The sequence below is a fragment of the Vidua macroura genome, chromosome 25, assembly GCF_024509145.1.
Source record: "Vidua macroura isolate BioBank_ID:100142 chromosome 25, ASM2450914v1, whole genome shotgun sequence".
NCBI classification, from domain to species: Eukaryota; Metazoa; Chordata; class Aves; order Passeriformes; family Viduidae; genus Vidua; species Vidua macroura.
The window spans coordinates 2,652,454-2,675,921 of record NC_071595.1 but is presented as its reverse complement, the minus strand read 5'-3'; the positions used below and the strand labels follow the sequence as shown (position 1 = coordinate 2,675,921).

The window sequence follows — 23,468 nt, the reverse complement described above, 5'->3', positions numbered from 1 at the left end:
GTTATCTCAGCCAGCACTGCTGCATGGCTGGGCCACTCGGGACGTGGAGCTCACCTTATTCCCACAGAGCTGTGGTGAGGTTTGGGCTTTTCCCACAACACAAGTCCTGTGGGGGCACTGCTCAGCCTGGGAAGGGCGGGTGCCAGGCTGGAGGGACTCACCGAGCCACACCTCTGGGGGGTGGAGAAGTGCACGTTGGGGATGAAGAGCACTGGCTGCGTCTCCAGGTCGCTCTCAGGCCGCAGGAAGGTGATCTCATTCCCTCTGAAGCCAGAGAGCAAACAGCCTTTCAGACCTACAGATGGAGAGTCCAGTTCATCTCAGTCCCTCGCTGCTGGGAGAGGGGAGCCCCTTCCCAAGGCTCCCAGCAGGAACAGGCCAGGGGCCTGCAGCACCTCCAGGGCGGCCAAGGGAGCCCAGAACATTCCCGAAGGCTGCTGGGTGCTCCTGAAGGGCTTTGGGAGGGGGGAAGGAGCCCAGCAAGGGCCTGGCTGCCAGGCTGCTGCCCAGGGCTCTGTGGGCAGCAGGCTTGGGAGCAGCCACATCCTTGGAAGGTAACAGGGATTTCAGCAGGGAGCACACACAAGCACTCACCATTGTTGTTGGAGTCCAGGCATTTTCCTTTCCTTCGGAACTGTTTCCTTTCATCATCCCTCATTTTCCTCTCTGCTCCCTGTGGGAAGATCCAGCAAAATTTAGGACATTGACATTTCCAACACTGGCAAGAGACGTTCCATGGCCACCTCTGGGGTGTGACACGTTAAGGTTGAGGCAGCCTTAACTCAGAAATGGCCACCTCAGGGACCTTCCACAGCCCAATCCAAGACTCTCTGACACTCAGAAATTAGAAAAACAAAAATAAATTTGCTTTTAAAAATAAAACATGCAGACAAGAATAGCTATGAGAAATTTTTTCCATGGGAAGATATCTGAGACTGGGGAAGAACCTCCAAGGAAACTCATCTCTTTTGATGTTTAACAACTGGTGAAAAATAGAGTCAAAAATAGAGTTTATTGTGAGGCACAGTCAGAGGTCTGGGCTGTTCTAGGCTCTCACAGCCTTTCTGGTTTTATTCCTGGGCCTCTGACCAGCTGGGTGTTTGAAATGGTGGGAAAGGAGTGCTGCACCTTGTCACAGAAGATCTTGATCTGGCAGACAGCCCTGTGCACCAGCTGGCTGCTGCCACTGCCACAGTCGTAGGTGTCGATCTGCAGGTTCAGGGGGACACCCTTCACTCCCTTCTGCGAGGAGAAGTCCGTGCTCAGGCAGTTCACCCCAATAAACACCTGCAAACAGGGACAGGATTGTTGGTGCTGGAAACCTCCCCCTCAGCCAGCAGTGGGAGCAGAGGGCAGGGGCAAAAGCAGCTGCTGAGGCTCCTTCCAGCCCTCCCAGGGCCAGCCTGCCAGGGGAGCAGTTGGTTTCCCTCCTGAGCCTCTCCCCCCACACCTATTCCAGCTTTTTAACTCAGCCTCTCACTCCCAAAAACCCTGCCTGGGGATGTTCTTGCTGATATTTCTGATCTTTCATTTGAAAGGGACCCTCAGACAGCAAAGCCCTGCAGGAAGGGAGGAGGGCAAGGCTGCAGCCTCAGGAATTGCACAGCAGTGCTGCTTAAATAAATATTCATCCCACACTGGGCTCTTTTATCACCAGGAGTTAACTCCAGTGGGAGCTCTGGAAGAAAAGCTGAGCACAGCTCTAATCCAAATTGTATCTCCAAACTGCCAATTCATTGGTGTGAGTGACCTTGGAATTCCCCTGGACCCTGGGGACAGATTTGCAGGTGGAGAAGCTCCCAGAGCTCCCTCAGCTGAGGATTTCAGCCCTGAAACCTGGTGTCAGCTCGAGTCAGCTATTAGGAAAGAAAACCTCTTCACTGGGGGTGAAGTTTAATTGGATGGAGAAAACTAACAGGTGCCATGGCCAACCCAAACACCCAAATACCTGACCCCTCTTGTTCCCAGCCCCTGGCCCCTCCTGCCTCACTCCCAGCCCTCGAAGCTCTCTGAAGTCTCACCTCTACCTGCCCCAGGCCAGTGAATGAGCAGAGTTTCTGCTAAGAGTTAAATCCAGTCTTGCTGAGATGCCCCCAGGGCTTGCCACATACCTGACATATTTCCATTTCTGACAGTTCTGCCTTGAAGACATTTGTTAACCTCTTGGGTTGTAAAAGACCCAGGTTGCCTTTGGGCTTATTGAGATCCCAAAGCCAGGCAGGGTTTTCCCAAGCTTCAGAGACCTGGGGTATTTATGCTTTTCTTTTTTTTTTTTTTTTTCTTTTTTTTTTTTTTTCTTAGTTACTTCATCTGTTTTTCAATCCCCACTAGATACAAAATGTTAATGAGAGAGTCTGAGATGCAGAAGGGACAGCAGAGCTGCAAAGACCTTGCTGTAATGAACTTTCCTGGTTTTAAGGTGAAAAGGGATCTTGTGACCTGCCTGGCTCCCTTCCACATCCCACAAGGCACAGGAGGGTGGTCAGTCATGTCTGCATCACCCTGCCTGGAAAGGGGGCTCTTTGTTCCCTGAGCTGGGGGTTATTTAAACAGGCTGCAGGTACATGTGAGCAGAGCCCTGAATTGCTGCAAAACCCTTTCTTCAGAGTTATCCATCAGCACTAAGAAAACATCCCTGAGCCAGTCTGGGTGTACCCAGAGTGTTTATTAGCTCATGGCAGTGCTTAAACACACACTGAGGCACGGTGTCCTGCTGCTGTCCTGCCAGGCAAACACTGCCTGGGGCCGCTGCAGTGGCAGGGTTTGTGCTGGAAGCTCTCTGTCTCTCCGAGCAGTGGGGCAGGGTCTGGGCTGTAGGGAGGGAGCTGCAGTTTTGCTGAGGACCATTCCCAGCTCCCCTCCACGGGCAGTTTGTACCTTGGCTTCCTCGTGGATGTTCCACACGAAGGACAGGGCGTTGTAGGCCAGCTCCTCGATGTTCTGCACCGTGTTGAAGTTCTCCTTGCAGTCAGCTGGAAGGCAGGGGAGGAGCAGCTCACACTGGGGCTGAAACTGGTGACATCCCAAGGCCTCCCACCCCCAAATCCTGCCCCTGGCTGAGTCCCAGAGTGAGGGAAGCCCTGGCAGGCACTGCAGTGGAGGCAGAAGCTGCCCAGCCCCTCGTACCCACGTCGATGACCCTCTGCTTGGCCGTGGGCTGCCGGGAGTGCCAGTGCTTCCAGAACTTCAGCTGCTCCGTGGGGATCTTCTCGTTGTCAAACACGATCATCACCACGCTCTGCAACACAGCAGCACAGCCAGCTCAGCACAGAGCAGGATCAGTGCATCCTGACCCTTCCATCCTGCACTCCCTCAGGGCCATGGGAAACGTGACATTTTATGCTGGGGACGCTGAGGGGGGCAAGGGAAGGGATTTGGGCTCAGCCATTTGGCACACCCATCTCGAGGGCTGCTCTGAGCCCTGGCCACACATCCCAGGAGCAGGACTGGGACCCTGTCCCTGGCTCAGAGCTCTTCCCAGCAGGGCCCCCACTGGCCCTTTGTGCATCCCTGAGCTCAGGTTCCAGCTGCCACAGAGACTCTGCAGTGCAGCAGAGGATTATCCTGTGGGACTGAATCCATCCCATTCATCCCCTTAAGCCAACATGAGCCACAAAGCCATTACTGCTCACGTTCAGCTCTGTTCCCAGGCCAGGGGAGCTGCTGGATGTCCCATTCCAGAGCTGTCAGCAGAGCTGTCAGCCTGTCTGTGTCTCTTACCTTCACTTTATTTGAGGACAAGTGCAAACATTTGCTGTCTCCAGCTGTCCGCAGTGTGATGGGGTAGAACTGTCCTTTGTTGAGGTAGGCCATGGGAGAGTCCCCAGATTTGATGTGAATGGCTTTGGGTGACCCCAGAGTGTATTCAAAGTCACTTGGATGGAACAAAGAGAGAAGGATGAATAAGCACATGCTGCTGTTTCACTGCAAAAGCAAAACAGAGCCCGAGGAGCCTCCACCCCACGGGTTACAGGCTCCAGTTTCTGCTCCATTCCCCACCTCACACACCCTGACACAGCACAGCACATTCTGATCCTCCCCAACACCCTGGGGAGCAGCACTGCTCCAACAGCCTCATTTTACCCCTCACTTTTGGCTTAAGATCCCCTGGATGTGACTGCAGCCAGTATTTTTGTGTGGCTGGCAACAGAACCATTGCTCAACCAGCAGCCAAGAGCAAAACACAGAAAAATGGGTACCTGTACTGAGACTTTTACAACATCCTAAACTCAAGTTCCTGTCTCCGAATCCATACCCATAACTGGCTGAGCCAGGAAGCCTCTCCCTGAAAGGTCCTGTAGAAAAAGGACCTGCAGGACACCAACACCTGCTTGGTTATGCAGAACTGGACTCAATCCCAGCACGAGGGACTCTCAGTGTGGTGGGCACCAACTTTAATCTCTACAGAAAAGCTTTGTGGTGGCACAGAGAGAAGGTGTCACTGCTGGCAATGGAAATTTGAAAGAAGAGCCTGAATTCAGCAGCTCTCAGGCCCTCACCAGCAGCTGTGAGCACTGAAACCATGAGGCCACAGCTGGTTTCTGCTGTGAGGAATCTGTGCAAGCCACCACCTGTAGAGGAGCCTTCACTCAGACCCTTCAAGTGCCCTGTTTAGTCACCAACCCATCTTCTTCCTGCTCCACCTCCTGTGATGCCATCTCTGAAGATGGGCTTGGCAGCTCCTCTTATCTGGAGCCAGGAGGGCCAGAGAACTTCAGTGCACAAATAAACAGTGAGCAGGGAGCCTCTGGCTCAGGAGACGCTGCTGTCTGTGTGAACATCCCCACGTCTGACAGCTGACTCACCCAGTCAGCTGACTCAGGAGGCAAATACAAAGTGGGAGGTGAAATAATGTTACCTGCTGGGAGGTTTGATTTGGTATCTGGAGCAGCAAAACTCTGCCTGGCAGAGAGGTGGAAAGGAGGAAGAAATCCCTCTCATGTTTTAGGAATGAGAGGCAGTGGCACCCTCTAGAATCAAGGCTGACTAACAGTGCTAAGTGAGAACCTAAACCTTAGATTAGGGGAGGCTGATTATCACCCTCATGCTCTGCCAGCCTCCTTTTCCCTGTCATTTACCCCATTCCAAGTGGCCTGTGGGAAGACGGTGCAGCCACCTGGATCCCTCTGTGTCTCCCAGCCAAGCAGTGCTGCCTGGGAAGGGGCTGTCACCCTGAGATGGGACAGCAGCTGGCCCTGGATTGGCCCCAGTCTGGGGGCAGAACAAGCCCAGCTTTGGTCTAAAAGCTCATGGGGCAGCACCTTGCTCTGAAAACACCGGGGAGACACAATTGGTGTCTGCAAAAGCACAGGATCTGTAATTGCTCTGGTCACTGCCAAGGCTGGACTGGGATGCAGTCCTTCCCCAGGAAAGAGACAGAGCCAAGAGTTCCCTGGAACCCCAAACCCCTGGATTGCTGTTACCTCTTCACTCCATCTGTGGGGTAACTCTCGGGGCAGGGTGGCTCTGGCTGGGGTTTGAGGATGTCACTGAAGAGCAGCGTCTGCAGACAGGAGCAAACACAAACCCAAAGTAAAATCCTTCATCGCTTTGTCCATTCACCTTCTCCCAGACACCACACCAGATGACTTCCAAAATCTACATAAACCCCCCAGAAATCCAAGAGAAACAGCACCAAGCTTCCAAGACAAAAGCAAAGCTCCCGGTGCCCCCAGAGCAGCCCCAGCCCTGACCTCCTGGGGGTCCTCCTTGAAGGTGCTGTCGGGCTGCCAGCGCTGCTGCGCCGGGGCCATGGGCAGGCTCTCGAACAGGGAGTTCAGGGAGCTGCTGTCATACACGTCCCCTGGGGGCACCAGGAAGTTGTCTGGGGTGGCTTCCAGCTTGCTGGTGCCTGGAGGGAGCAGGGCTGCCTTGTGAGGAGCAGGGACACCCTCGAGACTCAGGCCGTTCTTCTTGGGAGGCTCGCAGAACTCCTGGGTCATGGAGACGTTTTCTGACAGCAGCTTCATGAGATGGGCTGAGCCATCGAAGGAGGGGATCTCGGGCTCATAATCCATCCCGTGGCAGTGCCTGCTGGAGAGAGTCCTGGCTCAGGGCAGGGCAAAGCGGGCACCCCCAGCACGGTGTCACTGCCAGGAGTGCCTGGATGTGCTGCTGGCCTGGCTGCCAGTGACCCTGAGTCAGCCCAGCAGCTCCTGCTGGGCCTAGGAGCACTGACAGCCCCTGGGGTATCTCCACCCACAGCTCTCAGTGCAGCCAGCAAGAGCCAGAGGTGCTCAGCAGATAAGGGATGATCGCAGGGAGTCAGGGAATATGGTCTGGACGTGGTTTGGGGCTGCACATCCAGGGCCTATATCCACTGCTCCTTCATTTAGGCCATCACACAGAGCAGCAGGGGTGATAAGAAAGCTGCTGTGTGCGCTGTCCATCATAAGTCTTTTTATAGCTCATCGATGCTGAAAGTTGATTTTTTTATACCCTTTTTTAAGGAAAAACAATTATTGTACAAATTCACAAACTCCAGCAACTTAGGAAGCAAAGACCAAAACCAGCTTAAGTCAGTTTACTTCTGAAGGAGTGAAGTATCACTTGAGGTTTATTCTGTCAAGTGGTTAAAAACTGACAATGCCAAAGTACACGGCATCCAGGAAGGGGAACTGAACTCATAGTGGCAAATGAGCCATTAATTTAATAGTTAATTATCTGAAAACCTCAAAGGACAAATGGGAGTCACTGGAAGAGAATCCTGGGAGAGTGGAACAGAAACTCTCATCAGCCCAGGGAATGAACGAGGATTTGGTGATTCCCTTCTTGCTGCCAGTGCTCAATCCTTCTGCCCTTTGCAATTGTCACAAAATAGGAAATAAAGGCAATTTCTTCAGTTGCTGCAAATCAGCACAACCCCTGTGAACACAGCCAGACAGATGCTCAGGTGTGGAAATGGGTGTAGCTCCATTTGTACCTGCTTGGGACCTGGCCTAAAGAATTTTAATGTGTGTCTCAGGGTTAATGAGCTGCACTGTTGCTGGTAATAACACTTTGATGTCTATTTTCTGCAAGCTCAGAGCCCCATCCTGCATTTCAGCAGCTGCAGGAGAGTGAGGCAGCTCCAGAGAGCAGGAACTGAAGCCAACCTCTTTGCCAGGTCATTGCGTCCCATCATCCCAGCTGGGAGAATCCTCTTCTCCTTCGGGACCTAGAACAAGGCAGGGCAGAATTTGGTTAGTGCTGGATTTTGTTAACGGCAAACAGAGCAGAATTAGCCCTGGCTGGGAGCAAGTGAAGCCTCCCAGATAAAACCCCACGAGAAGAACAAACAGCAGAGCTGGGCTCTGCCCTGGGCTGCTGCTGGGTTCACAAATAACCTTGGACAAGCCACAGCAGCTTGTTCTGGGCAGGACCTTAAAAGCACCCAAGTGAGTGGGAGCATCATTCCTATTGCTTCCAGTCAGGGATAAATCAGATCCACATTTCTCAAAGCTCCATCCTACAGCAGCACTGGGAGAATAAAACTGGTGGGGTCTGCAAGGCTGCTCCAGCCCAACAGTCCTCAAAGCCCTGCTGCTCCTTGTGGGAAAAAATCCAGACTCAAGGCACCTGGATTCAGGTTTTCCACATGTTCTGGATTCCCTCAAAGTGGTGGTTTGTGCCTCAGTTTACCTCTGGGGATACTGGTGGCACCGTGTGGTGTTGGATAAACAACTCAGGGGGCTGAGTAGATGGGGGAGCTCAGTAGAGGAGTCCCCTCCTAAGGTGGTACATATTTTTTACACATATTCTACACCTACTTTACCCCAGTTTTACCCCAGCCCAGGGGCACCCACCATGTAGTAGTCGTAGAGGAGGCTGAGGGCGGCCACGCTGTCGTCGTCCCCGTTCACCCTCATCATGGCCTTGGTGGCTGCAGTCAGGGGGTTCTCCAGGTAGGTTTTCCAGGCTTCATCCTCGCTGGTGTAGGGGAATTTCTGGAAGTTCATGGTGTCATTCTTCATCAGACGCACGGATCTAAAACTGGGGGGAAGCCAGGAATGAGGGAGGAGCTTTTCCCACAGAGGTTTCCATGAACACAGGAAGGGCTTCCAAAGGCTCTGTGGAATGGAGGAGGGAAGTTCTCCTGGTCCTGAACTCCCAGAGCCTTTGGGATCACCACATTTGCTGCTGTAGCTGGGTACAAAATCAGGCCAGAGCCTCCCCAGGAGCAGCTGCTCCCTGTCCTGCCCAGGGAGGCAAAACCCCATCAGCTGCTCCTTCCTCCAGTCCCATCTTGCACTGTCCCAGGGGTGCTGGGCACTACAAAGGGATCAGGGAACAATTTTCCCTTGGATATGGAGCTCCAGGCCAGCACAGCCCACAGTCAGACACTGTCACTCAGTGCCCAGACAAAACTAAACCTCATCCTTTTCCTTTGCTGCAGTCCATGGTTTTAAATTTATTTTTCCCCAATCATTTGTAGATGATTTTACTCAGAGTGAAGCAGACAGGCAGATCACAACCCCCTCCCTTCCACTAAAAAATTCCTGACTGAGGTGAGGCTTGTGGGACTACGTGAGAAGCAACACACCAAAATAATGCCCTGCCTGTCCTCACTTCTGGCACTTTCTCCAGGCCTCTCCATCTTACGTTAATAAACTGTCAGACACTTAATTACCCAAACATTGGTCATCTTTCCTTTTCCTCCAGCAAACCCTGCCAGCAGCCAGCCCAGCAGTGCCTCCGTGCATTCCCTGGCAGGTTGAAATCACGGAATTGTTTAGGTTGGAAAAGACCCCAGAGATCATCGAGTCCAACCTCTGACCAAATCCCACCACGTCCACAGAGGCTGAGCCAGGGCCCTGCTCCTGTCACACCTTCCTGTCACCTGCACCTGCTGTCACCACCACAGCTCACACCATTCACCATAAAATAACATCTCCATGGACAAAAATTCCCTTTTCCTCATAGTGGAAACGTCCAGGAAGGGCAAGACTGGGTTTTATTAGAAGAAAGGTTTCAAAAACTTTAAATCTCCAAAGCTGCCAAGTGCTGACTGGAGTTAAACCATGACATCACCTGCTGATGTTTTTCCATGGAAAGGCAAAGCAAACCTTCAGGAGTTACAGCAATGAATGCTACAACTTAATGGCATTTTTATAAGGAATGTGTTGTTTTCATTAAGCCACTATCCATAGATTTATAAAAAGTCCTTGTCTAGACTTTTAAGTGAATCATTCAGAGAACAATAATTCCTCTTGGGAGGAACCTGGCATCCCTGAAACTCCCCATGGTTGCTCTGTCACCAGGCACTGCCACCCTGCACAAATTCACATTAAACCGTGCAGGGATGGCTTGGGATGCTCCTGCCTCAGATCCAGAGCTCTCCTTGGCTCAGACTCCTGCTTTGGTGTCTCCCCTGCCTAACAGAACAAATTACAGCACAGAATTACTTTGCAGTTCAGGAATTACAGCTGATTTTTTCCATGAGGCCACCAAGGGCTGCTTCTGCTGTCCTCGTCACCTTTTCCGTAGGGAATCCTTTGCCTTTCTCTGCACACCCGAGCTGCTGGAGCCCTGCTGGTGGCCCGAGGCTCCCGATTCCCGGGGCTCCGTGCCCGCGTGGCAGCGGGGCTGGGCTGGCACCGCTCCCGTGGGATAACGGGACCGAGCCCGCTGCTCCCCTCGGCCCGGCCCCGCTTTCACCCCAGCAGGTGTTCGGGGAGTTTCGTTGTCTTTAGCGCTTCTCACGCAGCCCTGCTCCCTCCTCCTCCTCCTCCTCCCTACCCGTGCCGCTGTCTCCGAGCGGGGCCACGGCAGTGACTCAGTTTCAGCGCTGGTGCCGGCGCTGTTCAGTCCTGTCCGGGCAGGATCCCCACCCGCTCCCACCCCATCCTCTCCAGGGAGAACCGGCAGCAGCAGAGCTCGGCTCTGGCCCTGGGAATCAGCAGAGATAAACACACGGGGCAGGATGGAGCAACTAAGCACTCGGGAGCTTAAAAAAGCACCCATATTACCGGGAGGAATCCTTGGGAGATTTATTCTTCCTCCAATAAAGCATTCCTTGTGTGATTATTCCCTTCTGCCTCCCTGCCCCTCACCTCTGCTGAGAGAAACCATGGAAAAAGGCACCCAGGGCAACCTGCCCTGCCCTCGGCCTGGCAGAGAGCAAAGGCAAAATGCCCTGAGCTGGAGAGAGCCAGACGTGGGCACACAGTGCCCGTGGTGCTCCTGGCACAAGGCAGCAGAGTGCAGCAGGGGTGGCAGGACTGGGACAGCAGCATTTGGGACAGCAGGACACGCTGGGAGCTTCTGGCAAGACCCTGAGGTGCTCAGAACCCGCAGAGGCCTCGAGAGGCAGAGCAGCTGCTCCGTGCACTGGGAACTGCCTGGTCCCAGTGAGGCTGGGATTCACCCAGCTGAGGACTGGCACAAAGGACAGGAATTGCACCTTTATCCCACTTTGTTCCTGTTCCAGAGTCCACAGGATCCCTGGTAGGCACTGGGATGTGTGACTGGAGCTGTGTGCACCCCCTCAGAACCCACCCTGCAGGGAGTGAGGGAACAGCCACCCCATTCACTCGTCCTCAGAGGTCGGCTCTGCTCTCACCCTATTCCCAAAGGTCACCACGGCTCCCCAGCATCTGAGGAGAGAGGGTGATCTGAGGAGATGAGCAGGTGTGGTGACAAGTCCAAGGCATCTTTCTGACATCAGGACCTACAGGACACTGCTGTCAGTTTGCCCCCCCAGCCCTCCAGAACACACAGACCCCATCAGCAACCTCTGTGAGGCACAGCTGCAGGGAAGAGACACCCAAATCCAGAGCCAAACACACCAGGAAAGTCACCCAAATCCAGAGCCAAACACAGCTGAACTTTACTTTCCTCGCTGCCTGTGATGCCCCTGCACGTGGCCAGGCCGTGTTTGCCCATTCCAAGCTCCCTCCTCTGTTTGGCAAAGCCGGAGCTCCTTTCCCTGGCCAGGGAAACACAAACACTGGGACCAGCAGCCTCCCTCCCCTCTGTGCACACTCGGAGCTGGAGCCTCGGGCCATGTGCAGAGCAGAGCAGGATTTGGGGCAGGGAGCACCCTGTTTGTTTCCAAACAGTTGGGAGTGTGACACAAGGTGATCCCAGCCCCTCTCCCGCTCCAGCCCACCCCACCTCTGTTTCCCCAGTTTCTCCTGGTGATGGATAAACACTCAGGGCTGTGCTGGAACAGGAGAACATGCCCAAAGGGTCCAGGTGGGGACACCAGCCAAGCAGGAAAGAGCCCTTGAACTCCTGCCTCTGCTGGGTGTCTGTGGGAGGCTTTGCTGCCCTTTGAGCTTGGTGGTGCTGCCTTTGTTCTCCCCACTGTGCCTGATTAAGCCCCAGCCTAAATACTGGCCATGCCAGGTGCTGGTGACCACAGAGCAGCATCCCAGTGGCAAAGCAGCAGGGAACTGGGGAGCAGCAGCAGAACTCAGAGGCCCAGAACAGAGACCCAGCCCTGAGGAGCTCAGGGGTGCTCCGGGCAGCTCCTGTGGGGGTTCCATCAGCTCTGGGCTTGGGCATTGCCCTCTCCTCCCTCTTGAAATAACCCTGGTGCTCCCCAAGTCCTTGTCAGAAATTCAGGGGAGGATCAGCACTGCCCTGGACAATTGTCTCTCCCTGGGCGGGATTTTAGCCTGTAAACCCCTGTCAGGAAGGACAGCATCCCACCAAGTGCCCTCATTGCTGAAGCCAGACCTCTCAGCTAAGCTGTGATTTTGTAATTCCTTTGCAGGTTTAATAAACAAGCACACCTGAAGACAAGGTGACAGCACAAGGAGCAGTGAGTGCATTGTCACCAGCCCACTCACATAGCCAGGCAAAAATCCAAACAGAGACAGAACCAGGAAAAAAAAAAACACAGAAAGAAACATAACAAACACAGACTAAGGATGGAAAACACTGCCGGGGTGCCAAGCACAACACGATGTCAATCCACAGGCCCAGGAGACCATGCTCTATCTCATGGCCCCTGACCTGCACTGCCTACAGGATATTTTCTGGGATATTTTCTCTGGCAACTGGAGAACAATGTGGGCTCTGTCACTGGGTTTGTGCAGGGGCATTTCAGCAGCACCCTCAGCCCAGGGTTAACTCACAGCTCAGCCACGTGAAATTCCCAGCAATGCTCCAGCCATGGGCAGTGCAGGAGCTTCTCCTTCCCTGGATTCTGTGTGGCACAGGGGGGATCCAGGACCCCCACCCCACCCAGCACGGGGCACCCTGCAGGACTGTGCCTGCCTGGCTTGGGAAGGAAAGGGGCCACCATGAACATCTTTGGGAAATGGCTCCTGATTCCCACAGGGCTCCATGGGTGCCCGTGGAGCTCAATGGTGAGTCCTTGGTGGGGTGGGGTGGGAGCTGATCCCCACCCTGCAGATCCAGCTGGGAGGCTCTGCAGGCTGCTCCGTGGCTGGGGGCCAGACAAACCTCCCAGGGGCAGCTGCTGCCTGGGGAATGTGCAGGGATCCCCCTCCCCTGGCCCTCCCGGGGCACCTACCAGGAAACCTCAAACCAGCTCAGTATTTGTCCTTTTTCACCCAGCCTAACTCCTGCTTTTGCAGCTCTTTATTACCACAGCAGAAGGACCTGGGGATAGGATTGGCACTGAAATGCCTCATCCTGGGCTGTTCAGCAAAGGTGAGAGAGCAGAACCAGCTCTGAACCTCTGCTGTAAATCTCAGCAGTACTGGGTTGGTTCTGCCCCTGCAGCCTGGAGGGCTCCTGGGACAATCCAGGCTGGGATGTTTGGGGGACACCAGCTGGGGTTGTGCTTTACCCCACAGCATCACCCTGGAGGGATCCACCCACCCCATCCCATTGCACAAACCAGTCCTGCCTTGGTGCCTCCCCTGCCTAACAAAACAAATTACACACAGAATCCCTTTGCAGTTCAGGAATTATGGCTGATCTTTTCCAGAAGCAATTTCTGATGTCAGATGTCCTGAAGTTCAGGGATATCTGACTCCAAAGGGAGACACAAAAACAGGCCCTGAGCATCTGCTCCTGCTTCTGAAATATTGCTGTAAACTCCACTCTCATTCCTATTTTCATTGTGGACAGATACAGACACTTTATGTACAGTTATTCCTGGAGACAAACCCTCACTGTCCCAACACATCACACTTTGCACTGAGGCTCCCAGTGCTTCACCCACCAAAAGGAAGATGACACCGGTAAGTTTTGTATATTCTCTAACTCCAACAGCTATGACTTCTAAATAAAATGAAATTTTTAAAAATCACAGTTTTACAAGATGTTGATTTAAAACCCACCAATGGTAGCCATAATACACAAACTTCTGCAACAAAATTTGTTTCTTTTTTCCGGCTCTTCAGATAATGTGTTTTTTTAAGCCAGTAATCAGCTATTATGGGTTGTCTGTGCTTAGAACAAAGCCCAGCTTTACTCAAGATTCTCTGCTTCCCTCAGCACATCCTGCCAGAGGCTGGATGGTCCCTATGAAAAGAAAAATCCAGGACACTTTTTTGGTGACATGTCAGTATGTGGGCTGAAAATTGTTGTTTAATACAATAAGTCAGGTCATACTTCTTAATTTTGCTTTTGATACTCCTTGCTGCAGGGACACACTGGGAATGTCACACATTTCCAAGGAAGCAGTGAGACAAGGAGAGCAGAGATTGGAGGTTTCAGCCTCAGAGTTCTGTGCTCAGTCTCGGGACAGTCGTGTCCCCCACTCCAGGGATGTGCTGATCCCTCCCCCTGCCTGGGTGCAGCCAGAGCTCACGCCTGGCACGGGCTTGTGCCCTGCTGAAGGTGGCAGAGGTGGATCCTGTTGCCCAAGAGGCTCCAGGAAGCTGTGCCAGGGCAGGACACTTGACAGGAGCCTCACATGGAGCAGCTGCTCCCTGCCCTGCCCCTCTTCCACGCTCTGCCAGCAGCTCTTCCCCCTCAGCAGAGGCACGGCCAGAGTGGGCTCCCCCCCGTGCTTCTCCCTGTCCCTTCCCATCCTGGAGGGACTTCCCACCTGACCAATGTCAGCTCCAGGTCTCCTACAAGGTGCACTCTGTCCAAGGCCTCCCCGTGCTCTGGTTCAGCGTCCTGTGAGCACAGCCAGGAGCAGCAGCCTCTGCTTGGCTGTTTGACACAAAAACAACCCCAGCACGAGGTGCCTCCAACAATGGCCTTGCCAAACAAACCTGATTCACCCCACAAAGCCAGGCACTTGTGCAGAGCTCGGAGTGCCAAGGCAGGGCATGGCAGAAACAAGAGGTGGGCAGAGCAGGAGGCTCAGGGGCAGTGCCAGCTGCTCTGGGGCTCTCAGCACTCGAGGTGTGAACAGGCTGGGGACAGGGATGGGGTCTGGATCAGCCTCACCCCCACAATCAGAGCTGCAGCCAGAACAGCACTGGCACCTAAAGGGACAAGAAATGAGTCATCAGAACCCTGGAATGGTTTGGGTTGGAAGGGACCATCCAGGACATGGGCAGGGACACCTTCCACTGTCCCAGGCTGCTCCAACCACTGTCCCATCCAGCCTGGCCTTGGGCACTGCCAGGGATCCAGGGGCAGCCACAGCTTCTCTGGGCACCTTGTGCCAGGGCCTCACCACCTTCACAGCGAGGAATTTTTTCCCCATATCCCATCTAACCCAAATCTCCTCCATATTTACCCTCCAAGCCTTGGAAACTCAGCTGTGAGCAATGGAATATAATCATATGTTCAATAATGAGTTCCACTGATTACCATTTTTCAGCTGTTGCCTTTTTCCTCCTTGAGCACACAAAATTCCAGGATCCCTGTCCCTGCCAATCAGCTGATCCCAGGGGCTGGCAGGTGCAGTCCAAGTACAAGTGCATTTTTGGATGAATATGTTACACTGATCAACAATTCAAACCCCAGCCGGAACAAAGCCAGAGCAGCTCCTCCTCCGAGGAGCTGTCTTTATTCTGCAAATTTCCCTGGAATCATTCCCATGGACCAATCATCCCAAAATGTGACCCAAAGCATCAAAGCAGAGATACTGTGCAAATGTTGATTCACCCCTGCTTTGAGTCTGGAGTTTATTCAGAGGGCTTTTACTCCTTTGTTGGGAATTGCATAGGAGTTATTTGATTGTTGTTTCTTTAATTTACAAATCTCTTTCTCTCTTTACATAACTTAAAAAAAAAAAAAAAAAAAAAGTCCAAGCCAGCCTCCCTTGCTCCAGCACGGTTATCCCTTGTGTGCTCTGCTGCCAGGATTTTATAAAAGGGCTTTAACTTTTCATTCACCAGGAGCATAACTCAAGTTTTAATAACACACCTTATGCATGACAAAAATTTGCTTCTGGCGATCATGGTTTCGACCACAAAACCACAACTGGGAGTAACTCCTGATTAACTCCTTCCAGCCCACGCACGGCAGAGTCAGACACGGGTTCAGTTTAGAAGACTATGGAAATCAGCAGTTAGAATATTTTATAGTAGGCAAAACATCTCCCCCTCCCATGGCACGCTGGTCCCTTCCCAGTCCTCTCTGGGAATTTTAAGTCCCAAAGGGAGAGGTGGGATTCTCCTCCCTGGCATTTTGAGCGAGGAAACGGGGATATCAGAGCTCCTGAACATCAGCCACATCTGGGCAGATGTGCCCGGCTCACTCTGGGGGTGGCAGGAGCAGCGTGCGGGGCACGGACCCGCTCCAGGGCTGCTCCCGGTGTCTGCTCAGCTCCACCCTGGCCATTATCCCGAAATTCGCAGCTCCTGAGAGCCCCTCGGCTCGCTGAGGGGCTCCAGCAGCCTCTTCTCAGGTTCCTCCCCCCGCTGGCACCTTTTCCCCTCAGAGCAAAGCCAGGGCTGAGCGTTTCCCTGTTCTCTGGTCCCACTCCCGGATCTCCTGCCGGGAGCCCTGGGGAGCTTTGGGCGAGCTGCTGCCGGCCCATGGTGGCCCGAAATGTCCCCCCCAGGCCCAGCCCGGGCACGGTTCGGGGCTGCCGCCGCTCCTGCCGAGGGATTGAGCCCCACTGAAATAAAGCGGAATTGTCAAAGACCCGCAGCTCCTGCCAAGGATCAGCTGCTGGAAAAGCCTCGCACGGAGCCCTTCGCTCTCGGGCCGGGCTGGGGCCGGGGCTGCTCCCCCTGCCCGGGCAGGCTCAGGGGTTAACAGCCCGCTGGCCAGGCCCGAGGCAGCAGCCGTGTAATTCCCGGCCGTAATTAGCGATAAATCCATCAATCGCACACTCCGCGCCTCCCGAGAGCCAAACACGTCCTCGCTCCCGAACCTACAAAGCACCGCTTATAAATTACCCAAAAACTTCCGAAAGCGAAAATTTCAGTGTCAGATTCTCAGTCAATCCGAGCACATTGATCCCATTATTTACATAAAATAATAATTACTGCTGTGCCTTTTCAGGGTTCTTAATTAGGAGGAGATAGCTGCTGACACAGCAGCTCTGTCAGGCTTGTAAACACACACAGACATGCGGGTCTCTCCCAAAAAACACCTTCGAAGCACCAGATCTCCACACAGATACATATGATTTCTACTTTTTGATAAATATTTTACGCACAAATCCTTCACACAGGTTTCTGGGCTGGGTGGACATTTAGCACTGATTGACAGCAGCATTCAGCAGCTTTATTCACTGCTCTGCAGCCTTCCCCACACCCTGTCACGCCAATCTGACACTTGTTTCCCTTTATTTCAGAGATGCGAGGCACGAGGTGCTGTGCTGATACCATCAGCATCCAAAACTCCAAAATATTTCAGGGGTGCCAAAATTAGAAACGAGAGTTATACAGGATTGATAGGTGTTAAAAGCTTTTTCTTATTTAAAAGATTAAATTATTTGATAGGGTCATAGTGTGAATCCATTTACTTAACAAAAAAACCCAAACAAACAATAAAAAACACCCGAAAACCAAACCCCAAAACAAACAAAAAAACCCAAAGAAAAAAAAAAACAAAACCAAAAACCTCCACCCAAACGAACCAAAAAAAAAAAAAACCCTCAACAAAAACAACAGAAAAGACACACAACAATCCCCACCCCTAGAAACTAGAGACTGGTAAATACTTTAGAAGATATTTTCTCAAATAAATAGATATAAAATGAAAACAGATTCCTGTAGCTGCTGTTAGATTTTGTTGGACAAAGGCAGAGCAGCTTCACTTTAGACATAAATCCCATGTGTCAGTTTTATCTGGGATAAAAAAGTAACCAGGATCGTGATTTTTAACAAGTCCCAAGTGAAAAGGAGTGATTCCTAAGAAGTGATTCCTCCCCCGAGCAGCACCAGCTCAGGCAGCGACAGAAAATGAGGAAAACCTTCCCGTTTTTTACTGCCCTCACCAGCAGTGACAGGCAGAGGAGCAGCCCAGGAATCTCATCCAGCCCCGGCAGCGAGAAAGGGGGAAAAGGGCAGAAAGCCTTGCACTTACTCCAGCTCATTGGACATCCCCGCGGTGTCGGAGCGCAGGCAGCGCTGGCTCTGCTCGGCGGCTCAGCCAGACATTGCCTGCGAGGTGTTTGATTTATGGCAGGAGCGCGGCCCGGCTCGCACAGGTGGGGCGGCCGCGCCGGGATTGGCTGCCGGGACAGGTGCCCTGGGACAGGTACACCCAGACAGGTGCAGCGTAACCCTGTCCCTGCCGGCCCGCCAGGGAAAAGCCCCCGGGGGAGAGGATAAAGGGGCGGAATCGGGGATTCATCTCGGGGATAATGAGTTTCAGTTTGGCGGATGGGTTCCATGCCTGCCGTGCCAAGGAGCTGTCATTTCTATGGAGCTGGGGGTTGGTTCTCATCCTTTGCTGTTTCTTTATATAGAAATACACTCAAAATACATATATTTATAAAGGAATGAATTAGGGAAGGAGAAAGTTTCCTCTCATTCCTCTGTGGTAGTTGTACTGACAGGAAAACCCTTTCCTGCCTCTCCTCACCTCCTCTCAGCTGCTCGCTCCAGAACCACGAGGAGGTTTTTTCCCTCCCTCTTTAAAAATCAACTTTAACCCTCCTAGCTTTAGTACCAAGTCATTCCCTAAATATCCTGGCTCAGGGAGCCCTTGCACTGCTCTGGATCTGTCAGGAGCAGGGCTAACCTGTGGGATAACCTTTCTCTGTGAGCATTATTCCAGGGAGGTTTGGGAAGGGGCTGTGGGAATACCACCCAGGCAACACCTCTGCAGCAACCCCCCTGCACACGGGGAAAAGGTTTGTGCAATAGAACAAAACTCATCAGGGATTCAAGCCCTCTTGCTGGATGGTTTCTGTCATCCGTGTTGCAATGAGGAGGCAGAGGATGGGCTCAGCCGTGACTCACGGTGACTGGATTTGGAAGGCAGGAGAGGATTTTGCCAGGCAAGTTGATACAAGCCTTAAAACAAAGGGAAAAAGAAAGGCTTCCACCCCTCGTTCTCACCCCTCCATCGTGTCTCACTCCTGCCTGCCCCGCTCAGCTCCTGCCCCGCACGGCTCTGGAGATGTCACAGCTCTGGAGGTGTCACCCAGCACTGAGCGTGGCTCTCCTTGGGGACACAGGGGCTCCCAGCCCAGCGGGGCAGGCAGGAGTCGTGTCCACACAGGCACCTGTGAGCACAGAGCTCTTTAATTTGGGTACAACACCCTCCAACACCTCCCTGGCTGCTGGCTCAGGACGAGGAGTGACCGTGGGGTATCTGCCGATAACTCCAGGACGTGCTGGGCTCCCGCCTGCCAGGATCCAGGGCTGGGCAAAGGCTGCTCCTGGGAATGGAAACCAAGGGGCTGGAGCAATGCAAACTCCACTGGGGACTGCTGGAGAACACCAGGAGCAGGGGACAGCAACACCCAAAAGCTGAAAGAACCCATGGAGAATCGTGGAGTGGGTTGGGTTGAAGGCACCTCAAAGATCACCCAGTGCCAACCCCCTGCCAGGGCAGGGCCATGTCCTGTCAAGCCAAGGACAGCACTAATCTGTGGCAGCAGCTGATCAATTCTCTGATTGGATCTCCAAATTAATGAAGCCCTGCCGAGTTCATAGTGCCCGCAGTGGCAGCTCTGAGTCACTGTCCTTTACCCCATCCAGGCAGAGAGGATTTCACTTGCTCTGGTTATTGCACAGCTGCAACATCCCCTCGGGGGATTTCCGAGTTTCTTCCAACCTTTACAGACTCCAGCAACAAAAGTGAAGGAGGAGAAAACACTGCCAGAGCCAGAGCAGGCAGGGGAAGGACAGGGCTCTGACCTCTGCGGGGAAAAGCCCTGACAAAGAAAAGAGAGACAGAAATGTGTCTGGCAGAGCTGAGCAGGGCCAGGTTTTGTCTCAGTGAAAGGGGCCCTGTGCCACCTCTGGATTTGGTTCAGCCTTTCAGGCTCAGCCCTCTGCAGGGCAGCAGGGCTGGTGCTGTCAGCTCCCCCAGGACAGGGCACAGGAGAAGAACAAACCCTGCAGACCCTTCTCCTCTGCTGGCAAAGCCCCAGTGCCACCCCTGCAAGGAGGCTCAGGACCAGCCCAGCCGAGCGAGGCTGTGCACTGCCCCTGCCAGACAGGACCACCCCTGTCCTGCCTCTTCCATCCTTTGGGCACCTTTTGTGTCTTTTTTGTGATAATGTGAGTTTTGTGGCGCCTCGGAGGCCTCCAGGCCTGGACGCCCAGACAATCCCTTTGACTATGATTTCAGGATTTCTAATTATTATTTTCTCTCCTTTTCTATTCTTTTTTTTTTTTTTTTTTCATTTACACTCCACCCTCCAAGAGTATCTGGTGAGGGGGTGGGATAGAAGAAAGAGACCAAGAGATACATTCTCTGTGAACAAAACCCTCCCACTTCCCCTCCACTCCCCTGTTAAATATACCCTGGAACAAAAGCCTTTTATGATGCTCTAAAAATAAAGCATGCAGCAGTCAAGACAAACTGCAAAGTCTAAAAGAGAGGGCCAAATTTTGCTCACAGCTACACCCTCTCCAAGGCAACAGGGTTGCTCTTGTGTTTGGCTTGTTAAACCCTCTTTAAACATCCAGGGGCAGCCTGGGATGAGCTGCATTTCGTAAGGGACACAGCAGCAGCCCCAGGATGGAGACACCCAGCATCACCCAGAGGGTCCCCAGCCCTGCAGAGCCAGCTGGGGCTGCCCCTGGATGTTTAACTCGTCCCAGGAGCAGCATGGCCCTGTGTCCCTGACACCCCAATGTTCCTGGTTCTCCCTCTGCCTCCCATTTGTGGTGTGACCTCACCTGAGCCGTTCCACACTCCCTGTTCCCAGTCTGGCTTCTCTGCTGTGTAACTTGTAAGGAACTTCAAAGCAAGGACTCTAATCCCTTTAGGATACACAGCTTTTCCCACTGACAGCTGTCAAACATCCTTCCCAGTTGTCCTGTGATGTGCCAGGAATTGCAGTTGTCTTTGACCAAGGGTTATTAAAACACTTCAGCAATTAATACAGAGCAAGAGGAAGCAGCCTGGAGCAGGTTAAAGTGAGATGAGGCTGCTTCAGGTGCTTTTCCAGAAAAAAAACACACCTTGTGCCATTCAATCCTTTGATATCCAAACCAGATCATCTCTCCCAGTGAGGCTCCCTGTGTCTCCCAGAGCCTTTTCCCCAGGAAGGCAGAACAAAAAGATGAACAGAAACTTCCTTGGGCTGCAAGGCTCAGTCTGGCAGCGCTGCCCTCGCCTCTGTTTGCACAGCCCAGGCACAGCAGAGCTCCACAAGGAATAATGAGGCAAAGGAAAAGGAGTATTTGGCCTTCTGGAGAAATCAAGAGGGATGAACCCCTCACTGGCCCTTTCCCACCAGTTTTCCAGCCTCTATCTGCAGGATTCCTGGGAATCCAGCTGGCTCTGCTGGATCCCAGTACCACTAAACAATGTGACCCGATGCTTAAATGTGTTTTTAATAGAGTCAGGCCAGTTTGTTATTATCTGTTGTAGCCCAGGGGGCTTTAGGAAAATTCCTGTTGTCCTCAGCGAGTTCTACCAGTTCTCACCCAGTAACAAGTTTGGGTTGCAAACAACTGACCCGGCTCAGGGACTGCAGGGCAGGCAGCTCCAGTTAAACAAACAAACATGACCCCCAGCCCAGCCACCTTCTCCTGCTGGAAGAAGCTTCACTTTCTGTGCATGCTCTGCCCCGAGCTCATGCCGTGCTGTCCCTGGAGCTGACCTGACAGCTGTCAGTCCAAAGGCAGCAGGGAAGTGGGAAGAGCCCATCCCAGTTCAGTCTGCCAGGGGAGGGAGCTGCCTGCAGATGTCACAAGCATGTTCCCCATTCCAGCCCAGGCTTCCTGTGATGTTCAGCTCCAAATATGCACAGGGAAGGAGCCTGGGGAAGGTTTCACAGAGAACTGTTCCTTTCCAACAGGAATTTCAGCCTGGCTCCAAGGAAACTTCGTTTTCTCACCTCAGCACCCACCAGGGAGCACATACCCAGCTCACAGGGCTTCCCTCCCACCTGCTGCCTGACACCTGCAACTCCAAACACACATTTCCTCCTGGAAAACACCCAGGAGCTGGATTCCCCCCAGTGATCCCCATGCCAGGAGCAGGAGGTGCTGGCAGTGATGCCAGCAGCACCAGGAAGGGCTCAGGGCTGGGCCCACACTTCCTCAGTGCTGCCATTCCTCCCCAAGAGAAACTTTCAAACATGAAAACAGTTTTGAAAATGGACCAAATGCAAAACATCAGGGATTGCTCCCAACCATTTCCCCCAGTGCTGCAGCCTGATCAAAGCTGCCTCCCCTGAGGAAGTTATCTGATGTCAGGCAGTGACGCTGCAGCAGAGATGAGGTTGCTCTCGGGTACCTCAGTTGACTCCACTCCTCCTTGATCAGCCCTGGCTGAGCAGAGATATGGAAATGCCACTGGCAGAGGTGTCCTGGGCTGCTCAGAATAAATTTCCCTTATCAGGAGTGTGGCAGATCCCAGCAGCACAGCTGGGCTCAGGTTCAGGCTCCAGAGGGTTTGGATCCTGTGTCTGCTCCCCTCACCCAGCTGTGGATCCCAAAATCTGAGCACAGCACAGAAATGGGGCTTCATTCAGCAAATTCCTGAGCAACAAATGAAGAAAAAGGAAATATGAATGGGTATCAATCCTCCCTGGACCATAATGAATGTGCTCGGGGAGCCTTGAGAGGCATCTTTACGTGACAGCTCAGTTTCTGTCAGTAATTAGAAAAGCTCTGGCCAGAGATATTTATCTGTGAGCAACATCTGGAACTAATAACACCTCAGCCCTGCCAGCCTCCCTGGTTTCATCTCAAATCTGCTGATACTTGCTGTTATTAGTTTATTTAGTTGCCTCTTCAAGCCTGGCTTCCTGTAATCATCCCATCATGTGAAAGTGTTCTCTACACAAAAATCTCAGTCCTTCAGGATCATTGCAAAACACTCCAAACCCCAATTTCTACAGGCTCAGGAATGAAGAGACAGAAAGGAAAATAACTCCCTCACACACCCCACAAAATGAAGCAATTTTAAAGCCAATCCTCCACCTAGCAAGGGCCTGGCTTGTGGTTTCCAAGCAGAACCAGGGCTCAGGACACATTAGTGCTGTGCTGGTCAGTATTGGACTCATCAAAGCACTGCAAATTTTAATTATTTCTCACTTCAGCTCTACACCTGTCATTACTCATCTGAATCACTCATGGGATACTGGACCAGGGGATGTTTTGGGATGGCCAGAATGGGCACACAGCAGAACTCATCCTCCCTTTCTCTGCCTCAGCACTTTGCAGGAGATGACTTTCCCACAACAGCTTGAGAAAACAGCTGTGGGACCTGATTACTTATAGAGAAGGGAAGAAGTCAGCTCCACAATCTTGATTTGACTCTGAAATTGTCCCTGGAATTGGGATTCCATGCTTGGATGCCAGGCCTGGTTTGGAGACACCCCCTGCTCTTGAAGCATTCAAATGAAAAGGCAAAGGCAGAGGCAGGGGAGAGGCTGGGCAGGGGCTGGGGACAGCACCTGTGGGAACTGAATCTCATTCCCAGGGAGCAAACTGGAAAGCCCAAAGGCCCTGTGTGAGTCAGAGCTGTCCTGGGACCCCTCAGGGAACACAGCCCCAGCTCCTGGCCAGGCCCACGTGGGAGAAGCTCCAGGTCCTTGGAGTTCTCAGCTCTCTCCAGGCATGGAGGGATTGGATTTCCCTTTGCAGATCTCTTGGGAGCATCCCAGTGTTGGTCCTGCTCCTTCCCCCCAGGGGCTCCAGCTTTGTCCTGCCAGCTGCAGCCACCAGCCCTCCAAAATCCTGCAGGGACAGAATGTGGGTGATGCAGCAAAGGCCAAGCAGAGCCAGCAGGGCTGAAGCCTCCTGTAAAAATTAACAGTAACAATTAACAGTTCTGGGCTGGAGAAACTTTTGGGTTTTATCTCCTGGTTCAAGGGAGCTGCTGCAGTGTGTCCCCTTGTGTGATGGCACAAGGAGCCAGTGGCTCTGGCTGGGCCCAGCTCAGGGAAAGATTTATCAGGGAGTGACTCTGGAGCCATTCCAGACCCCTCCATCCACACTGAGCTGCATCTCGAGGTGTGACCCAGGTAATCCCACACACCTGAGCCCATCTCCTGTGACACCAGAGCCCAAAAG

General features: G+C 52.9%; 1 protein-coding gene across 5 annotated transcripts in view; it reads right to left on the bottom strand.

Annotated features, from left to right (window-relative positions):
- GRHL3 (grainyhead like transcription factor 3) overlaps positions 1-23,468 on the bottom strand; it is a 103,912-nt gene that overhangs the window by 4,562 nt on the left and 75,882 nt on the right. For 2 of the 5 annotated variants that reach the window (XM_053998908.1, XM_053998912.1), the window contains 10 exons: positions 7,785-7,971; positions 7,095-7,156; positions 5,694-6,033; positions 5,424-5,503; positions 3,721-3,874; positions 3,127-3,238; positions 2,878-2,972; positions 1,129-1,287; positions 595-673; positions 162-295 (listed from right to left, as the gene is read on the bottom strand). In XM_053998908.1, the coding sequence (XP_053854883.1) occupies positions 162-295; positions 595-673; positions 1,129-1,287; positions 2,878-2,972; positions 3,127-3,238; positions 3,721-3,874; positions 5,424-5,503; positions 5,694-6,033; positions 7,095-7,156; positions 7,785-7,971 (1,402 nt within the window). Of the gene's footprint in view, positions 1-161; positions 296-594; positions 674-1,128; positions 1,288-2,877; positions 2,973-3,126; positions 3,239-3,720; positions 3,875-5,423; positions 5,504-5,693; positions 6,034-7,094; positions 7,157-7,784; positions 7,972-17,343; positions 17,403-23,468 lie in introns of those variants that run through there. The other 3 variants (XM_053998910.1, XM_053998911.1, XM_053998909.1) reach the window with 3 other exon arrangements.